The 21,295-nt window shown below is 34.4% G+C and overlaps 1 protein-coding gene and 1 long non-coding RNA gene across 2 annotated transcripts; one reads left to right on the forward strand and one right to left on the reverse strand.

The window, feature by feature from the left end:
- The first annotated feature begins 6,212 nt into the window (after positions 1 to 6,212).
- LOC136801597 (NIPA-like protein 2) lies at positions 6,213 to 12,307 on the forward strand. Its single transcript, XM_067058236.1, has 12 exons — positions 6,213 to 6,390; positions 6,510 to 6,578; positions 6,688 to 6,749; positions 7,122 to 7,225; positions 7,431 to 7,490; positions 7,720 to 7,841; positions 8,204 to 8,300; positions 8,477 to 8,607; positions 8,821 to 8,923; positions 11,115 to 11,178; positions 11,315 to 11,421; positions 11,832 to 12,307. Exons 1-12 carry the CDS (start codon positions 6,280 to 6,282, stop codon positions 11,939 to 11,941), a joined length of 1,140 nt encoding a protein of 379 aa, XP_066914337.1. The 5' UTR covers positions 6,213 to 6,279; the 3' UTR covers positions 11,942 to 12,307.
- A 5,146-nt stretch (positions 12,308 to 17,453) lies between these two features.
- On the reverse strand, positions 17,454 to 19,603 carry LOC136801599 (uncharacterized). Its single transcript, XR_010845878.1, has 4 exons — positions 19,538 to 19,603; positions 19,385 to 19,412; positions 18,282 to 18,353; positions 17,454 to 17,611 (listed from the first exon to the last, which is right to left on the reverse strand). It is a non-coding gene; the product is annotated as an uncharacterized lncRNA (long non-coding RNA).
- Between the last annotated feature and the right edge of the window lie 1,692 nt (positions 19,604 to 21,295).

Here is a 21,295-nt window from a genome sequence, read left to right on the forward strand (position 1 = left end):
GAAAATTTCTAATTTCATAGACTGGAATGGGATTGGAATAAGAGTCACTCTTCAACTAAAGAGTCCTGAAAATTGCGTTTATTGATCGGCTCTTATATGTTGGAAATAATCATAAAATCATTTCTTTAAGAAGTTAATACCTTGAGAGGGTAAAATTATACAGGTTATGGCAAATAAAGATATAGGATGATTAATCAGTGTTACAGATATTTTAATATCTGCGTGGCCGAGTGGATAACGCGTGGAACAGCCGTCTGTCGAGGCAATTTTTTGAGGGTTAGAATCCTAAACGGAGCGTTATAGTATGTGTTATTTTGTCAGCATTGACCAATCTTTTTCTGGTTTTATGAGCTCTTATTGATATTTTTGAAAATTCTCGTCAGAATTCTAAGAAACAAAAATTTTCTAAGTAATGTCACTTCAGTTTGACTTTGTCATCAAGTACTGTACTTCAAAATGGATCAGGTTGGTTAGCGGCTGGAGAGGCAAGCGTCGTGACTTTCCCTTCTCTTGAAAATCCAGTATTCCAAAACTTTCAATTAAAAAAAATACATAAAAATCGACTTTTGTCCTTTTTTGCTCTCTTACAAACACCTTTTTCAGAACCACAAGTGACTGGAATATGCTGCTAAAAATGATTGACAGGTCTAAAAAATGATTGACAGGTGCAAAAAATGATTGACAGGTACAAAAAATGATTGACAGGTGCGGGTTTGCTCGCGCGGGTTAGAAATTCCCGTGAGCAATCTCGTTATTTATCAGAATGTTATTTCGTTTCTCTGCCGCCATTTTGTTTTGATAGAATGAAAATGAACTAATTATCGTTCCAATGGTTTTTTAAAGAAGTCCCTTTCACTTCATCTAACATGAGTTTTTCCATACAACATTTCATCCAACATTAAAAAATCATGTTGCATGCAATGTTGGACTGGTTTGCCCTGGCCTTTACCATCTCTTGGAGCATTTACTGTTTTCAAAACATGACATGTCAATCTATATCCACTTGTAGCGTCAGCTTCCTATTGAGCATGAAAAAACATTGTGTTGTAAATTGGTGTACACACCTCGTATTTTGTGATGATGTCATTATTTTCATAATTTAAGTGTCACTTTGTCAATAATATTTGGGGTTCTTGGTTTGTCCTTGAAATCCTCTAAATAGGAACATGTTTTGAATCATATGTTACTAGTGTGTTACAGTTTTCTAGTCTGAAGTTTGTAGGACCTGTGTCTATGACATGTGACCTGTTGACCTGTGAGCTGTATTTCAAACATTTTAATGAAGATACAAGATCCTGTCACTGAATTCTATTGGCTGTGGAACAATTGTTGAAGTCACGTGATATTTTTGTTTTGATTGAAAGTGTGCAAATCTGATTGTCTAACCTTATCAATGGCTTTTTTGGCACCAAATTCAAACCAAATGTAAACAAGATTCGCAATAATGCGACTAAATATTTCCCGTAACATTTGTTACAAAAAGCACACAAATTTTTGCTCTTTAAGGGATGATCTGAAAATATTTTGTGAAACAACGCATTAGAGATCCACAAATATATCACATAATTTAGATTTTAATATTTAGATTTTATGATGATACGCACACAATTTTTTTTAACTTATAGAAGTAAACTTTTTTCGAGAAACTCTGTTACTAATAAAGTGGCATATACTCTTAGGCTGAATTATAACTTAAAGGGAACTGTTGAGGAGTAGAAACAATCTGAAAATGTAACTAAAAACGCTTCTTTTAAAAATACAACATCCTGTATTACCACTTCCAAAACTTTTTGAATCAAGGAAGTGTAATCGCATTGTACTGTGCGTTAGAACAGAGAAGAATTCTGGTGTATGCTTATATTTTGCTTAGGATATCTGCAAATCTGAGCCTTCATACGCTTATAAGTGTTGTGAATATAAAAACATTCATACAAAGGATATTGTGCACAAAAAAAGGTCATAGTATACCCTTTACTTTCTATCTCATAAAGAATTTCAATCAAGATATTCATAAAAAGATCAAAATCCCGAAAAATTCTCTTTTTAAAAGGATAGAAAATGCTTTACTAGATGGAAATATGTTATTTTACAATTGGCTTCATACAAAAAACACTGGCATCCCCTAGGACAAGTTTATCTCTGCACCACTTGTAACTTCTTACTCTTGTTTATGTCAACTTCTCTCTATGAAAGGGTTTACTTCTTATACACGTTTTTTCATGAGAACGAACTAAAAAAACATTAGGCTAGTGCCCAAAATATTAAGAACAAGCCAAGAACATTTTAAGTCTTCAAGAACTCTAAAACACCATATTTCTTGGGCACAAAGAGGAAAATTAAGAACTACTCAAGACTTTTTTCTAGCCAGGAAAGCTTGAGTAAATCACTTGAGTGGGGAAAGTTTCACACCTTGGAATGAAATTTACCTTGGTGGGAGGATCATGCACTTAATAAGGTGTGAAATGTACTTTTCCCACCCAGGTGATTTACTCAATTTTTCCTGCGAAGTTGATTTTACTATGCATTTTTTTCTAAAGAAAGTGTCATCTTTTTACTTCAAATGACCAATGAGTGAAGCAAATCATAAAAACTCCAGCTCACTGACACTGTGCTGTTTTGAGCTCGAAAAGTTCTAATGTCTCCAAAATTTAGATACTTGGTACCACTTTTAACTTTTTTCATGTTTTTACAACACTATAGTTCGGACCCCCTCCCCTTTCTTAAGGGTGGCACCTTCCAAAAAATGAAGAAGAGGGGATTAGAAAAAGGGGATTTTTATGAAAAAGGGGGGATAGCATGGAAGAGGAGTCTAAAATCCTTGGGGGATAGGCATTTTTATAGGTTTGGGGGATGCCAAGAAGGGGGGATCAGACTCCTTTCCACACTATGGCCGGGTGTCCCAGAAAGAAGTCCCCCTCTTGGAAGCAAAATTCGATTCTCGATTTCTATGAACTGTTAAAGAATCAACCATTTTGCATTGGAAAGATGAAGGATAAACTTAAATTTTGAGGGGTTGTTTGTCAAATTCGGTTATCTACATCAAAAGTTATGGCCTAAATGCTTAAAAATATTACTTTTCAAAAAAGTCAAAACAGGGCGAAAAATTATGGCGCGCCGAATTACTTTTTCTTACCAACTTTTTTTTTTGACACCAACTTTTTTTTTTTGACACCAACTTTTTTTTTTTGACACCAACTTTTTTTTTTGACACCAACTTTTTTTTTTTGACACCAACTTTTTTTTTTTGACACCAACTTTTTTTTTTTGACACCAACTTTTTTTTTGCCCACTTTTTTTTTTGACAACCCACTTTTTTTTTGACACCAACTTTTTTTTTGACGAACCAACTTTTTTTTTCGACACCAACTTTTTTTTTTTCGACACCAACTTTTTTTTTCGACACCAACTTTTTTTTCTCGAAACCAATTTTTTTTTTTCGATATCACACCTTTTTTAGATACCATTTTTTTCCTTCCTTTCCTACCAACTTTTATTTTCCGATACTAACTCTTGTCTCGATTACTTGCTAACGTTGATTTGATTACTTAACAAAGTGTAAAAAGGCCTTTAAGTTTATATACATATCGGTAGTAAATACATGCACATGATGCGCATCCGATAACAGATTTCTGTTATTTCGGAGTGCTTTAAGCTCTTCCAAGCAAAAAAAAGTGAACATCGGAAAAGATATTTCTGCTATTGTTTCCGAAAATCCGCAAAGCTTCTGATTGGTCAAGCACTGAAATTCTATTATAATGTCACGTGACTTAGATAGGATTTCCTATCTAACTTCGACACACTTTTCAGCAAAATCACGCCATCTAGCACTTCGGGCTTTACTACATCATTGTCGATCATCTATTCTGTTAAAGCCCCAAACACACATTATATTAATCAGGTTGGGTGGGCGAGACAATAACCAAAAAGGTTGACTTCGTAAAAAAGAAGTTTCGTATCCGGGTCTCGAAAAAAAGTTGGTATCGGAAAAAAAGTTGGTGTTGGAAAAAAAGTTGGTGTCAGAAAAAAAAAGATGGTATGAAAAACATGAAGCTGGTCGCAAGAAATGAAAAGTTGGTATTAGAAAAAAAAATTGATGTCAAAAAACAAAAGTTATTGTCGAAAAAAAAAAGTTGGTGTCAACAAACAAAAGTTGGTGTCGAAAGAAAAAAGTTGGTGTCAAAAAACAAAAGTTGGTGGCGAAAAAAAAAGTTGGTAATAAAAAGTAATTCGACGCGCCATAAAAAATGGACAGTTCATAGAACCTCAAAAATTTTCACTTCAAGGAGGAAGACTTTTTACTGGGTCTACCGGTACCTCAGACACTTTTAAAAATGTAAAGCTCTCAAAGAGCATCTACTGGGTGTACTAGAAAAAAGTTACCCTCTTTAATTTGATATTGTAGGGATTTCTATTCCACAATAGCAGTTATAGACGCATTCCCATACCCGATTGATTTTGATTTCCCTGAAGTATTTCCACACAGTCCAATACCAGCTTTTCTCGGGATTGACTCGTTAGCCAAAATGTGACGGAGCCTGATTTTTGGGAGAGAAATTTTCTTTTTTGCAAATTGGGGTAAAACTGCCTAAATATATGGTTTTTTTGACAATTGCGGAATTGTTTCATTAATTTTTTCTGAAATAGCTGCACAAAGACAGAGACATGGTCTTTTCTTTCAGACGTGTAATCTTATTAGTTTAAAAGTTATGGATTTGTATATTAATAAAGTCCTCAGAAGATTTGTGCATTCCTTTTGAATAAGAACATTATGGGATAAATATTTCATTTCGCCTCAATTCTGCACTATGTTTCGTTAACTTTGCCTTTTTTAAGAATGCTTCAAATAATATATGAAAAATAATGCCAGATGTTTTTTGAAACTGAAGATAAAAAATAACTCGAGAGTATCCTTACAACATACCTCTTTCTTTTAAGCTATGGGCAAATAGACTTTAATAAGATGTAACCCGTGTTATTGGGAATAAGAAAACCTTTCTTGCTCTTCTTAATATACGCTTTTTTTATAAGAATAGTGTACTTTCGCTGAGGGTGAGCATTCTCTGAAATCTCATCCTGATATTCTTATAGAAGTTATTCTTATAAAAAACGGAGGTTTTTTGTCTTAACTCATTTAAAAAAAACGGAAAATGCTAAAGTAAATATAAAAGTGAATTACTATTTGGCTTTGATAAACAAATATCTTTGAAGATTCAGCAATAACATTTCTTCTTTTTTTCACTCTTCATAAGAGTTCTTCAAGGAAGAAACTGCATTTTATTCGAAATCTTTATTGGTAAGCAGATTTTAAAATACACGTTTTTTTACAAGAACAAACTATATAAGAACATAAGGCTTCGATGGCCAAAAATACTCACAATATGATCCAAATAAGAATATGCTAAGAACTTTTTTAGGCTTAAAACTCAAAAAGTTAAGAAATCCGAAGGCTTAAAAAAATTTGGATGTTCTGAAAAGAAAAACGTGTACTTTGAATTATGACACTCCTTATTACAGGTCAGAGATTAGTAGAGTTGGTCTGCTCTCTATAATTATGATTTAATTGATTTTTAATGATGTTCAGTATGTGTTCAAAAGTTGTTTGATGGTCTGATAGTGAGGGTGGTGTGTGATGCACAGGATCAAAATAAGAGAAAAGTTAATGTAATGCAAGAAGTATGAAAATCTTCCTTGTGACCTGTTTGTTTAGGCGCCGTTTCTTATTTATAGAGGAATTTTTTCGTCAGCAGATGTATTTTTTGTTCAAAGGATTTTAATATATTCCTTAACACTTTTTCATTTTCTTCAATTTTTCCTGCACAGGAAAGAGAACGTTTTATCATCAATTATTTAGAAAACCTTCTGACATTTTGAAAGAAATAGGGAGTTTTTTAATACAATAAAACTCATTTGGGACTCATCTCCAACGAGCTTGAGTTGAAAAAGCTCTTTGTAGGAGATGTGAAAATAATTTTTGCTCAAATTCCTAAACGTCAATATTTCGTGTTGATATATTTTTACTTCGTCAATGTTGTTTTTGAAAGTTGAAATAATTTATTATAGTTTTTTAACAATATCGCGACATTGACCATTCCTTCAGAAGACTTTATGATTTATTTGCAAAATTCACGTCATGTGTTTTTCTCTGAAACTTTTCACTTTTGAATTTGTTTGAAAATATTTTATTTCAAACAGTCTTATTTTGTAATCAGAGATTTTGGTTTTCTTATTCTTAGACATTGAAAGAATTTTCCTTCACTCGATACAACACAACTTTCAAAGATGTCGTTGGGTAATGGCACAACCACATTCTTCACTCCAACCACCATCTTGTCACCGATGACAACCTTGAACACCATTACTCCCAATGTGGTCACCGAAACTTCCAATCAGGTATTTTTCTTCTTAACAATAATAATAAAATCTTTCGTTAATTTCAAGATTTACAAACCTCTATTTCCTCTGCAATTTCATCATATATCGTTCTTATTTTATTAATCTTTTTTTTTTAGCGTTTGCTCATTGGTGTGGTATTGGCCATTATTGGAAACCTCCTTATCAGTGTATCTATGAACGTGCAGGTAATGACCATTAAGTCTATTTGTAGTTGTAAAAATTTAAAAGCCAAGTTCACTGTTATATTTTCTTTTCTGTGTTATAAACACAGATTTAACCTTTTATATATTTCAGAAATATTCGCACACAATGTTGAAAGAAAGCAACAAATCTTACGTCAAAAGTCCTACTTGGTGGTAAGTTCATTTTTTGAGTAGGAGATTGGAGAACCTTCAGTACTTTCCATAATTCGGACCCCTCCCCCCTTTCTTAGGATAGTTTAAGAAGGAGGGATTACATATATGTTGTAGATTATTTTCAAGCACTGTTATGAAATTTGGTCTTCATGAAAGGAAAGTCAAAAAGAAGAAAGAAGTTTATTATTTCGCTTTCTCTCTCTAAAGATAATTCACATATATTTGTTAGCTATTTTTGTCCAAAATCCTTGGGAGAGGTTTTGAAAATGCCAAGAAGGGGGATCAGGCCCCTTTCCGCACTATACTTTCAGAGAGATATTTTGCCCCATTCTTCATTCTTCAGCAGATGTCTTAATTTTCTGTACTTTTCAGGTGTGGCATCATTCTGATGGTTATTGGAGAGGTGGGCAACTTCACAGCTTATGCTTTCGCGCCTGCTTCTCTGGTGGCTCCACTTGGCACCACCACTGTTATTGGTATGTCACATGCTTTCTATATCATAACATTTTTGTTAAGGCTTGAGGCTTCATTTTGGCCAAAACTGCACAAAGAAAGAAATAACTTTGACTAATGACTAATTACCTAATAGACATTAAGGAGATCGTTTACTTTCCTCACTGTCTAGTTGATAAATTTGTTTATTCGCTTGGTGTAGACATCAATTATTATGTTCTATTTTAGCGAATGCTGTCATTGCAGTGGTGTTTCTTAAAGAGACCGTCCGCTATCAAGATTTCTTAGGTAAAATGCTCTCTTTTGATTAAAAGATCATCACCTTTCCCTCACACTAGGAACGATAGAGTTTGTTGGCGGAGTTCTTATACCTTGCACATTTGACCAGTGTCTGACGGATGAAACTAATAGCAATGTACTATTTTTTAAGAAGATAATTTGAAAATTGATTTTGTTTTAAAAAATCTTCCCTTTTCGATCTGCTGATAAATCAAATCTTTGCATGTCATCTTTTCAGGCATTACGTTGGCCATAGTTGGAGCATTTCTGTTGATCAATTTTTCCAAAAAGAATGAAACTATTTTGAACGCAGAAGAAATCATGGAATACGCCAAACATCTACCCTTCATACTTTATTTGGTAATCATCGTCACCAACTATTGACATATTGAAACATTCGTGCTCTGTTTTCCTTTAATCACTTTTTTCGTGAAATTTAGTCCTAGTGAAAAAAATCCAAATCATGATTTTGATCATTTTGATCATTGATTTTGAGAAAAAAAAGCTAGAAAAATGAATTAATTTGGGTTAAAAAGAGGCTTATTCTGTTAATTAATTTTACCCACATTTTTAATCTAAATCTTAAAAGCGAAAAAAAGGTCCCCGTGAAATCAAAGGATGCATGCCCACAAACTCAATTCAAACAATTTTTGTATGTTCATTATGCCTAAAAGTTTCATAGTATCGTGGGTATTTTTCATCTTTGATTTTTTCAAATTTAGGTTCTCGAAATCTCGGTGTTCATTTTGCTGGTGTATTTTCATCACAAGTTCAATGCTGGTCGAGTTGTTACCGTTCTTCTACAAGTCGCTATATTAGGTACATTTTTCATCCATCATAATAAGTATTCCCCACATCTCAAAGATTTCAAGTTCTTTAATTTCATTTTCATTTGAGACAAAATAATATTTCCATCGTCATTGATTTGCGAAATCTGAATCGGTGTAAGGAGAAAAATTCTTCGTCCTATTATTGAATATTGAACTTTTGTTTAGGTTCGTTCACTGTGATCTCAGCGAAAGCAGTCTCTTCAATGTTGTCGTCATCATTTCAAGGAGACAACCAATTCAAATACCCCATCTTTTACTTGATGCTTCTCATCATGGTAGTCACAGCTGTCGGTCAAGTCGGTGAGACTTTTGATAAGGATTTCATTATCATCATTTTTTTACGAAAAAAAAAAGTTTTTTGTCCCTGGAAAAGTTAAAATTAAAAATCTCCTTCTGTTTTCTCAATTAAAAGGAAGGTTTCACTTCAGGGGGACGCTCTACCTTAATGTATAAAGAAAGCCTGGACTTTTGGCAAGATCAGTCTCTTTAATCTTTTTGAAAAGACAAAGCTCCTTTTTTCCAGATTTCTGAATCAAGCGATGGCTTCTCACGACACGACGGTTGTGGTGCCGACCAACTTCGTCTTCTTTACCATGTCTGCTATCCTTAGTGGTGAGATTTTATCATTTGCTGCAGGGATATTGTTAATTTCGTTTCATTCTTGAATTTTTTTAATATCAACGGTATTTTCAGTTCATCCAAAATATAGCTGCTTTAAAGGTATTTTTGGACCTACCTCAGAGGTCCTTTAAATTAACCTGTGTCCATCCGTCCGTCTGATGCAAGCTTATCTCAGGATTTTTTGCACAATGATGTAAAATGGTAATGCTCAAAATGTGACGGAGCCCGATTTTCGAAAAAAATATTTTCCTGCCGGAAATTTGCCAGAAAACCGTTTTTTTGGCATTTTCTCGAGATCTAATATAAGTTTTGTTTGATTTTTTTTGTATAAAGCTGCGTATTAGCAATGCCTAAAACTTCGGAAATATAACGTCGGAAATATGCCGGAAATAACCGTTTTTGCAGATTTTCATTAGATTTTTTCCCTACATTTCGTTGTTTTTTTTCACACAAAAATATTATTAATAACAATACCCACCATCAAGCATGTTTCAATTGTCAAAACACTGAAGCCGGAACTTTCTTAATATCGCCGGAACAGCCCATTATCGCCGCAAAAACAGGTTTTCTTGAATTTTTCGAGCTGTACTTTATATTTTTACATGAAATTTTTGACACCGATGCAAAATGGGAATACCTAAAATGTGACGGAGCCCGATTTTCGAAAGAAAAATTTTCGGCCGAATATGCCGGAAAAAAACGTTTTTTAGGCATTTTTTCGAGATTTCATAATTAGTTTTTTCTGAAATTTTTGCACAAAGTTGCGTATCAGCAATGTTCGAAACATGGCCGTTTCTTATTTTACTTCCTTTTCTATTTCAATTCAGGGGGGGGGTCAAGCCTCAGGGTACTAAAGCATAGCCGGTGGGGTGGGTGTTTTTCCAAAAAAAATTTGATAAGTACCTGGGTACTTTTTGGGGTGGGTGGGGAGCCAAGTTTGTTTAATCAAATAAGTACCCGGGTACTAATTGGGAGATTATGTCACCTAAATTCTGCCAAAATAGTCACATGGGCCAGATTTTTACACTTTGATACCACCAGGTAAAGTAGAAAACTCAAAAATTCTGATTTATATCCTATCTTGGCTTCTTTTATTTCAAAAGCTTTCTTACGTTATTACAGTATAGTTGTGGGTTTACTTCTTTATTCAGCTTTATTAAAAAAACCTGTTTAGAAACTTTCTTGTTTTTTTAGCCATTTTCGTATTATATTATTTTGTTTCTATTTACCACAATAGGTTGCTTGATTGCATGCTTTGACCTGATAATAACTTCTCTAAGACATTCTGGGTGGGCACTCACAACAAAGCTCAATGAAGTATAACAATGGAGTTTTAGATTAAAAGTGTTACAGATTCTCGTTTTTAAAGTGAATTTTACTTGGGTCTATTGCAACTGGTTTATATTTAGTTTATATTAGTTTCTTATTTTATGTTTAGTTTTGCTAATTTACTCTGGTTTATACTTTTTATATTTCCAGATATTTCAGAAACTAGATCTTTTGTTAAAACTGTTCTAAGATTTTGTAAGATTATGAAAAAGTGCTTTTACATTGTTTTCATCTGTTTTCATGTTTAAAAAATAAGGCAATCAATATACCCGAATGTATTACTGTAAATTACGCCTGGCTTATTAGTTGGGCTAATAGTAAAGGAAAATTAAAATTAACAGTTATAAGGGTGGGTTTAATTTTGATGAGTGTAGAATTGAGAAAGATTAATAAGTAATAAATTTATTTTTTGTAGGTATAGGGTCTAAGAAGGAAAAGTCCTTAAGTAGTACCCGGGTACTTTTTGGGTTGGTATGGGGTCTAGAAGAGAAAAGTCCTTAAGTACCCGGGTACTTTTTGGGTGGGTATAGGGTCTAGAAGGGAAAAGTCATTAAGTACACGGGTACTTATTTGGGTGGGTGGTATGAGTCAAAATTTTTTTTAGATAAGTACCCTCTCTAGGCTATGCTTTAGTACCCTGAGGCTTGACCCCCCCTGTTCAATTCTATATTTATCATTAGGTAGGTCCAATATGCCCTGTGCTTGTTGTGTTTTATTCCGGTCCTATTTTTTGGAGTCTTCAATGTTAGGTTGAACGGTGAAATGAAATGCAGCTATTATTATTTAATTTTTGAGGCTTCAAAGTTGAAATCGCAAGTTTTTACTCATAATTTTATGCCTCCTCTTTTTATAGGTATTGTGTTTTATCGTGAATTTTATGGACTTGAATTTCTGGAAATTTTCATGTTCTTATTCGGGTGAGTACAGTGAAATTTTTTTTAAATGTCTTATACCGATCTCATCTATTCATTTACGATTTTCTATCTTTACTCTATCCTTAGAGCGTCACCATTTTTCTATCGTTTCTTGATCCACTTTTTACTGTGTTTTCAGTGCGGTGTTGTCGTTCATTGGTGTTTACTTCATCACGGGTGACCGAGAAAAAGATGAAGAAGGACCTGCTCCCGAAGAAAGACAAGAACTTCTTAACGATTCTGCAGGTAACAATTACTCCTGATTGATGCCAAATTGTGAATTTCTTAGTATGCACTACATTTACATACTGTTTGACGAATACCGCTGACTTGCAGATATGATTTCTATCGCATTAAAAATTAACGACACTTTTAACGCAACTTTACTATGCCTCATAATTATAAACTAATTAATGATTAATTTCAGAAAAAGAGTGATTTTCTTATGGAAAATTAGCCTCATTTTCTCCTAAAACTCAAACAAAAAGATTTAAATATTAATTCATGTGTGAGCTCTGCACGAACATTGATCATTTCATGAAATGCACCAAAACATTTTCAAATGTATGAAAGGGATGAGACGGACAAGAATCTTGCAAACGAAACTAAAAAAACTCGTAGACATGATATGATGACTGCACTTCTTGACTTTACAGGACCATCGCAACGAAAGCCTGCCATTTACACGACTTTGAACGACGCGAAACGAGTACAACCGGAAAACACGTCCGACAATAATTTTCGCGCCGAAGAGAAAAAGGAGTAAAGTTGTTTAGGATGTTAATGACGTAGAATATTTCAAAGCTAGAAGTCTGTAATGTAGGTCAAATTATTTTAGACCCTTAACTTTGAAATTAGAAATTTTTGTTTTGAATTCTTCTATTTAACTTTTAGATTTCTATTTAATTTTTCCTATTTTTTAGTTGGATTTTTTTTATATTGGGTGTGTAATAGAATTTTATTTAAATTGGATGCAATTATCTAACATTTCGAGTTTGGATGTGTATTTTTTTACAGTGACCTAGCAGTAATTTACTAGTAATGGATTTTAGAGTTTTTTTATTGATTAAATAATTTTTCATGACTTAAGAACGTGTAACTTACGTAACTTACCAAGTAGTCAGCATACTCTTGTCTAATAAAAGTTATGTAACAAATTCCATTTTCAAAAGAGTGTCGCTTTTCCAGGTCACTCGAATTTTGATTTCTTTTGATGTTAATCTAATTTCAAGCACAGCAATAATATTTAATTTAGACACGCCGCTTTTAAACATTATGATAACAAGCTTTGTGACGACACTGACTGCTGCTGACTTTGCACTTACGCCTTTGATATAAGAGACTGAGATTTGGCCAAATACCCAGAACAAATTAGAAATAATCTTCAACAATTTTCGAGCTCCTTTTATGCCCAAAAGTATAAAAAAAGGAAACGTTTCAAAACCATGTTAACTATTAAAATCTGACAATTAAAATTCACTCTGGTTTTTAACACCCGTTTGTCACAGACCCTCTTGGACCCCAGCCCCACTGGAAAATTAAGCAAAAATTTCGTCCCCGGTGGAAAAATACCCTTGAATTCAGCCCCACTGGGAGATTGACTTTGATTTCATCCCCACTCGAAATTCCATGTTTAAAAATTGCACTCCAAAACCATCCCACTGGGTTTTTTAACCTCGGAACAATATTATTTCTATCCCCTTTAGGATTTCAATAGGAATTTTTGTGGGGTGTTTCTTAGGTTAATTTTCAGGGCCGAAATTTTCTTTCCTAAATATAATCACGTACCCAGTTCCAACTTAAAATGAAGGTTTGTTTTTTAACAGTTACTAACATCAAAAATCTTGCATTTCGTTTTAGATCTGGAATGATCTACTGGAAATATTATTTTGCTTTTTGTATTTAGTTAATAATTTAGATGTAGATAATGTGAATAGAGTGGAATGACAATTGAAAATTATTGCCAATTTTTTCTAGCTACTCCGTGAAAAATGTTGGTTTAGAACACTTTTAAGATTGGATTTAACGAAGACATCAATTTCGTCAAGTTCTCGGTCTGCAAAAAACACATGGACACCTGTGTTAAATATTAATAATCTAGTTTATAAAGTTTTGGCCATATGCGTGATTGTTAATTTGCAGGCCAGTCCCTATTTCATTCAAAAACTGCTCACTTTCAGCCTAACTTTTGATCCAATTATCAAACCAATAGAATTAAGATAAAGTCCTTCTAAAAAAAATTTTCTGCGAGGCTGCAAGATTTGATGATCATGTTTCCCAAAGTATACACTTTGATGGTCTCCTGCGTGGAAGATTATCCGCCAATTTTTGTCCCCCCTGAAAATAATTAAATACAACAATCTTCACTTCAAAATATCTACTATTTTCCCCATCCCCACTGAATTTTCTGGCTTAAAAACAAAAGAATTTAAATCCCCATCTGATTCAGCGCGTCTTCGAATTGTCAAAACTTATTCGCCGACATTTTCAAATTTTATCTTTGAAGTTTCAGCAATATAATGAAATCCCTTAAAAGCAAATGATCGTGTACTCACCCTATTTGGCAACCAGCTCATTCATCTTATCTCTATTGAAGTTCTAGTTACAGGGGTGTTGATTTTTTTTCAACAAAAAAAAACGGAAAAATTTTGTTTGGCGAAATCAACATAATTTTTTTTGCCTGATCAATGTGGAACGTATTATTGATATCACAATATCAAATTGCTTATTTTGTCTATTAATGACCTCAATGAACTATTGATTTATTTTCACCAGCGCTGGTTGGTGCAAAAACAATTTTCACCTGAGGTCACCGAGGCAATGTATTTTGAAGGAAAGATTGCACAATTTCAACTAGACTTAATCCAATCAAAACAACGTTTGCGTCACTGAGAAGAAAAGTTTATCCCATTAGTATTATTGAAGGATTTGATACAATAATAGTCATTTCATAGTTTCCAAAGAGTGATTGCTTTGACATGACATTGCTTTGACAGGTTTTGTGTTTTAGACATTGAAATTGGAACGAAACTTCTAGATAGGGCAACTTTTTACTCATGCGTAATCTTTAAACATACATTCACTTACGAGAAAGCCAAAGAATAGGCGGTTGGAAAAAGACTTTTACCCGTCACCAGAATTAAAAAATTATTCGCGATGATTTTCCTAATCAAAATTTCAAACTTGATCATCTTATTTTGGAAATTTTCATCGGAGAAAATCTCAGTGTCTAGCTAAGAGAACGAGTCACTTGCTTAAATTAAACATCTCCAATTCAGTTCTCCCTAAAATATTAGAAAGGAAAGCAAAAAGGCGAAGGTGAATAATAATACAATAATAACTGGTTTGGAGGTCAATACGGTAAAATATTGACCGCAGGATAAGGTCAATATTTTACGTATTGACCGAGAAAACAGTTATATTATTGTGTTTATTAACTGGTGAACATTCTTTGTGTGTTTCTGGCCAAAAAAATGCATGTTCCACTCATTTTCCATGATTTTTTCGTTTCTTTTTTACCCAATATTTTCTTTAATTTATTCTGACGTCACTTTCTTATGAGAAGTCATTGCAACGTCAGTTTTTTAAATCATGTTCAAACTGACGAAACTTTTCTATGAAACAATTTTCCTTTTTCAAAACCATCGTCAGTGTGACCAAAGCACTGAAGTGGTCTTTACCTTATTATATTGACCGCTAGAGAGCCAATCAAAATAGCGCATTTTTTTGTATTGACCGGCTTTTACTTCAACCAGTTAATAAAGGCTGATCTTTATTGATAGACAAAAAGTAATGAAGTTAAACTTTGACTTTTCTGTGGATTTGGATTGTCGCTACAAACATCATTTTGTCTCTACAATTGAACTCGAGTTATTCGAATTCTCAGCAAGATGTCAACGATTTCGTTTGATTTACGCAGTTTTATGATAATCACTAGGTTAAAATTGTAAGTTAGACATTGGTTTTGGTACCATTAGAAAAGTATTTTTATATACTCATTTTAAAAAGCATTCGCTTTGTGCCCTTTTAAATAAAGCAAAGTGGCCAGGAGTTAAAGCATTAGTTCTGGTACTCGGTATATTGGAAACGAACGAAACGTGTAGATACGTCACTGGGGCGCGCAATATTTTTTGAAAAATATGCAAAGTTCCAACTTTTTTTTCAAAAACCTTGCAAAACCAAAAGCAAGGGTCGTGCCTTTTTAAATCAAGTGGTTAGGAGTTATAGCCTTAAGTCCAGGTTTGAAGGATTGAATCACTTAGAAATATATTAAAAGGCTGAAAATTAAGGCTTGAATTATGTATTTTTGTAAAAAGATTCCACTAAAATCCCGGGGGGAGGGGGGTACTTAGGCAAATGGAGGGTACGGTATGTGCCGCCCTTAAGGGTACCTTTTTTGGACTAAGGGTCGGAAAAATCAGAAAATCAAATTTCAATCCCACTAAGGGTCGGAAAAATAGGACAATTTCAACTTTTTACCCCCTGAGAGATCGAAATTTTGTCAAAATTGGTCAAATTTTTCCCGCTAGAGTCGTAAGATTCCCAAAATTTTCCTTTGTTTTCTCCTTTTTAGTCCCGGTAAGGGTCCAAAGTTCGAAAGTCGGGCGGCACCCCCGTCAGCTCGCAACCCTAGTACCCCCGGGACTTATCTGATATTCCGATGGCGTATTGGCGGCCGCCCACGCTAAAGCTCTAAAGGAGCGGGCCAATATACCATCGGAGAGAAATAGTAGTCATCCATTGATGTGCCGACATAAGTTTAGCCCTCATTTTCGGGGCCGTGCTGAACGCTCAAAAATTGATTTTTTGAGATCTGGCGCCTCAAAAAGACCGTCAAATCACTGTCGTTAGTTACCACGTCATGAGTATGTCGGCAAAAATTACAAACAACATGGCTGATGTAATTTTCAAAAAATGTGTGCTGTTATGGTTGTTTTTGGTTTCTTTTGATGGATTTTTTGTAGTTTAACTGTACTTATCACTCCCTGAATATTAGTTTTAGTATCCAGTGTAATTTCTGTATGTGCACCAACCCAAAAAATGTGTTTCTAACACAGAAAAGTTGATAATCATAACTTTTGTTTCTGTTTGTTTTCATGGCTGATTTTTTCTGCACTTTCTAAAATTTTAACCCATTCAAAGACCAAAGAAACTAAAGCAGGTATGTTTCTATGGGCTTAGGCTTTTATCAGTAACTTTCATGTTGTTATCTATCTTAGACCGTCCTCCAAATATAACTGTTGTCCACCGGCCGACAACCGACAGACCGACAAACCGACTTCAGTGTTCCAGAACTGAAGTTTTTTGGATAAAATCTTTATTAAACTTCACAAAAGTGTTCATTGAGGGTTAGTATTCATTTTCTATAGCTTCAGTTTTTCTTTTAGTGTTATTTATAGATGCTGATTATGACTTTTCTCTTCTTTCAGGCTTTTTTGTGTACAATGTTTTTTTCTATTTTGTTTTTGCTTTTGTGATCAGTTTAAAGAAGGAAAAATACTTATTTGAGTATTTCTACATGCCCTCCTTGTGAAAAGAATGATAATATTTTGCATGATTCCTTCTCCAAAAAGTTTTGTATTTGAATTTATTTCGTGAAACCTTTTGAAGTTTTTTCTGACCGAAATTTTGTCGGCCATGACACCTTCCCTGTCCAAATTGCACTCGGGCCCATTTTTCTAAAAAATTACGCGGTCAGGCGAAATTCCGTAATGTATTTCTTCCAGATGTTGAAAATTTTCCCGACCTTCAGAGCTTTAGCGTGTCGGAAGAAAATTTCTACATCGGGTGCCAGATAACCCCGGGACTAAAATAAGTTTTTTGCAGATCTCATTATGAGACATAATGATAAGAAGCGGACGACCATGACATTGAGGGTAAAACACCACCAAATAAAATATAAATAAACGTCGTTGATGTTCGCCCTGGGATCGATGAAAGTTCAGATCTCTTTTTTGTAAATCTCTTGCCAAGTCCTTCTTGTTTGAATGATCAAAATAAAAATTGACATAAGAATTGCTTTTTTAATATCTCAAAATGTGCAGACTGCCAAATTGTTCTTTTTGGAACAGACTTTAGAACATTAGTACGCGACAAAAACAAAATAGTTGATCGAGAAAATCTCATGTTTTTAAATAAAATCTCTTTCTAGAGAAAAAATATACAACTCATCTATTTTCATATCTACAAAATGATAATTTACAAAATATAAAATAAATTAAGACAGAAACAAACACTAAAAATGCACTGTTCTGCAAAATGGAGGTCATCTCGAAGGTTATTTTTGAAGAAAAACGATCATCAGCGGTTAACATTTCAAAACAAACATCCATTTCAGTTATAGTGTTTCAAGAATAGCTCGCGTTCTTGCTTCATTGTAGAGTGATGTTGTTTTCTTGTTGATCGAGTTTAGAGAAGAGCGAGGTTTACTGACACTCTAGAAAATAAAAAGGAAGAAACGAAATTTAAAAAACGAGGAATCTAATCTAATAACAGATCATCCATTCTGCGCACACTCAACTCCGCTTTCGAGTGATGTTACAAATTGCAGAGCCGTGCATTGACTTTCAAGGCCGAACGACTAGACACGAGACTCCTGGATGGGAAATAGAAATGAAGTCACTTATTTCTCATTCTACACGTGTGATCCGCGTGGTTTTCACACAAACGCTAGATTGAAAGTAAAACATATCGCCAGGATTTCGAAAATATGCCGCGTGAAAACAAAGAAATTGCTCGATTTAATCCGACATCCTAATTACGGTGAAAATCGTAAGGCTTCACTTTTTCTTGCTTGAGAAAGGTTGAAGATTCATCTCTAGCCCCTTCTGGGCTTGAAATTCAATGGAGCCGTGACCTCATTTCCAGCGCAAAGTAATCAAAATCGGCTCGGAGATTTCGAGAAAACATAATGGGGTTAGTATCTCAAAGTCACGTGTAAAATAAATCTTGAAAACTAATCCTCGCCTGGTGTGAATAAGATCCTCGTATCATTGCTTCAAAACACTGCGTGTAAAAACAAACATGGCAGACCGTTTCACGTGAACGAATTAATCAAAACCCTGAGGGTCGTGACCTCTTACTAGAAAAACAATCTTTTTACTTACGCTTAACGTGGTCGATTTCTTCGAATCGTTGTGATCGATAACCTCGATTCGTATACCATTCCCATTGATCGACTAAAAAGGAAGACAAATAGATTCTTTATTTTTCTTTGTTTTTAATTCTTCGCATTCTAAACACAAAGGTTGATTAAAATTTGGGTAAAAATTCCATTTAATTGACCATGACAAACGTATTTAAACACCCCCTTACTGATATTGGAATATCAGCCACATTTTGGGGGCACCCCTGTATCGACAATGCTGTATCGGAGCACTTATTGTAAAATCTTTTTACTCGACTCATTTCAAATCTCAATGATGCACCCAATTGATTCGCAAGACCAGACAAAATTAGCAATTGTTAAGAAGCAGTGGCGGCCTGGCAGGGGGTGCAGGGTGTGCAGTGCACCACCCAGAAAGACCTGAGAGGGGCGCCAAAAAAGCTTTTCAAGGGGGCGCTAAAATTTTTTTTGATGTTTGGTTGGGCGATTTGGCGCTCTTTGACACGTTTTTAGCGCCTTCTATAAGTGCAATGTAATTTTTTTTCGCCTGCGGCGCTTCGTTTTATCTTACGATTTTTTTCACAACTACTATCAACATTGAATTGCGAATCCACCAGGGGTTAAAGAGGATGCTCCTCCCCAAAATGAGAGATTGATCGAAACTGCTCGCTGTGGTTTTTGTGGTCTTATGCGGACTAACTTTCTCCTTTTTAGAATATCTTTTAAGCTGTTTGACCTTTCTTGCACCAAATTTTTTTGCCTGCGGCGCCAGAATTAAAAAGAACCCTTATTCCTGCCAACTTTCAAATTTTTGGGGGCTCTTTCAGCCATTGATTTTTAATAGAGAGTACAGTAAGACTATAGGAAATAACAAGGAAAGAGATATCAAGTTATCATTACCACTACCTTCGTATAAATAAAAGTTTGTTAACTCAGAGATTCCGCGCGTTACTTTCAACTAGTCACTGCTCTTACAGTTTAATATTTTCACTTAATGGTAGAGGGCGCAAATAAGAACAAAAATACCAGGGGCGCAAATTTGATAGTTTGCACCACCAAAAAAATTAAGCCAGGCCGCTACTGTTAAGAAGAGGCAATACTTACAGTCAATGAACCTTTCTTTTGTCCAAATCTGAAAAATTAAAAGATAAATATGGTTTTAAGTTCAAGTCAAACTGAAATTAGAGTATCAAAAATTATATGGCTATCATAAATTTGAAAATATTCCAACATGATTAATAAAAAATAAAAGGTCACCTTTTCAACATTTTGCAAGTTTTTTTGTATGACGATTTTTTTGTTCTTTTGATGCAAACTAAAGATATGTAGAAATGAATGTTGATCAGATTTGTTGGCACTATTTATACCGATAACAACATAAACTTATGTAACAGAAAGTAAAGAGCTTATGAAAGTACGTGTCAAGTATAAAATGAAACTCAGGAAGAATGGGGTAAGGTTCAGGGCTATCGTTTAACCCGATACTGTAAAGGGGAAAGTTTCAAAATCAGAGAGAGAGGTTCAGAGAGTTTTTAGAGTGATGACAAGCCCCAAATAAATAGCCTTTCATATGATTTCGTAATTTCGGTACATGATATTTTTCTCCGACACTGCAGTAATCAAGTTATTATGGTTGAGCACTCTTTTGCAAATTGAAACATAAGTTTTACAAAACAACAATAATGGAAAAGAGCATTGGTTGGGAAATGGCCAGCAAAGCAAAGATTAGTGCCCACTGAAAGTGAATGGACTTTATCAAAGATTTGATATTTGAAATGATGACAAAAGTTTTCTTCTCGACGTCTTTCTTGAAGGGGAGTTTGTGTATTTTCCCTTGTAAATACACCTTTTTGGACGGTAGTCGCGCGGTCAGGCACGTGCCACTTTTTACCATCTAATTATCCCCCTAAACTCGATCCAGTCCTTTTTTTACACTTTTTTCTATTGTCTTTAGGCGGGACAACAAGACTGGGACAATTTTAGAGTGGTAAAACGGACAAAAAATTGACGGCTACGGTCGAAAAGGTGTATTGAATAGAAAATAGCATGTAGCAGATGCATGAATCCCCTAAAGTTGATCTTTGTTAGCTTTCTGTACTCTGCCAACACAGCTCAAACCAGACATAGATTCAAAAGTCGTCTAGACTTAATCGGGACTTTTATGAAAGCTCACATATTGGCCCATGAAACGTTATTTACCATAATGATATGATCATGGAGTCTGAAATCAAAATCAAAGTGCTTTTTACTAGCGATCTTTAAACGCTCTACTGTCTATTTCTTCGCGTTTATTCTGAGTTCACATTCTCCTATGCTAGTTTTTCTAGTCTTTCTATCTTCTTCATATTAATATACTCTATTGTAGAACTTTCCTGATGGCAAAAAACCCTAGTGAAATGGCACTTTTAATATAGAGGGTTCGTTAATCGCTATAGGGTATAGGTCCATATCAAATCGAGAAAAACGAATAACTCACAGGTTGCAAAATTAAAGTCTGGAAGACAAATCACGCTTTTACTCGAAATCTTTATGAGCTTGTTACATGACATTTATTTCTGATTGGTTCGAATATATTGACACTAATAAGTTATCAGCTGTAAGTTGTAAAGCAAGTAACATGGGATAAAATCACGTGAACTTTTTCGAGTAATCTCATGTTTTAACTGCATTGATATAATTTTGCAACCCGTGTATGTGTATGTGCCAAAAGAATTTCACATCGTTCCTTCGACTCTTCTGTTCACGTCATAACTGACCTTGGTCTTCCAGAAAACAGTCGTAAACATTCATAAAAACGCTAGATCTAAATGCAAAGGCAAGATCATTCTAGAAAATAATTTAGCAGTAGGTCATGCTATAGAAGCATAGCGTGACAAATGATACTCTGTCGAAAAATCAAACCATCTCAATTTATCAATATAATGTTTTCCCGTGACCTTGTCTTGTCTGTAATTCTGTCTGAACCCATAAAACGATATATTGATATAGCGAAAGATATATCCCACAAAACACACA

This window comes from Clytia hemisphaerica, unplaced genomic scaffold (assembly GCF_902728285.1).
Source record: "Clytia hemisphaerica strain Z4C2 unplaced genomic scaffold, Clytia hemisphaerica genome assembly, whole genome shotgun sequence".
NCBI lineage: Eukaryota > Metazoa > Cnidaria > Hydrozoa > Leptothecata > Clytiidae > Clytia > Clytia hemisphaerica.

Excerpts from the sequence above, each read along its gene's own strand:
- LOC136801597 (XM_067058236.1), top strand. The coding sequence starts at position 6,280 with ATGTCGTTGGGTAATGGCACAACCACATTCTTCACTCCAACCACCATC. Across the intron at positions 7,491-7,719 it reads CCGCTATCAAGATTTCTTAG|GCATTACGTTGGCCATAGTT; the intron begins GTAAAATGCTCT and ends TCATCTTTTCAG. Across the intron at positions 8,924-11,114 it reads CATGTCTGCTATCCTTAGTG|GTATTGTGTTTTATCGTGAA; the intron begins GTGAGATTTTAT and ends CTCTTTTTATAG.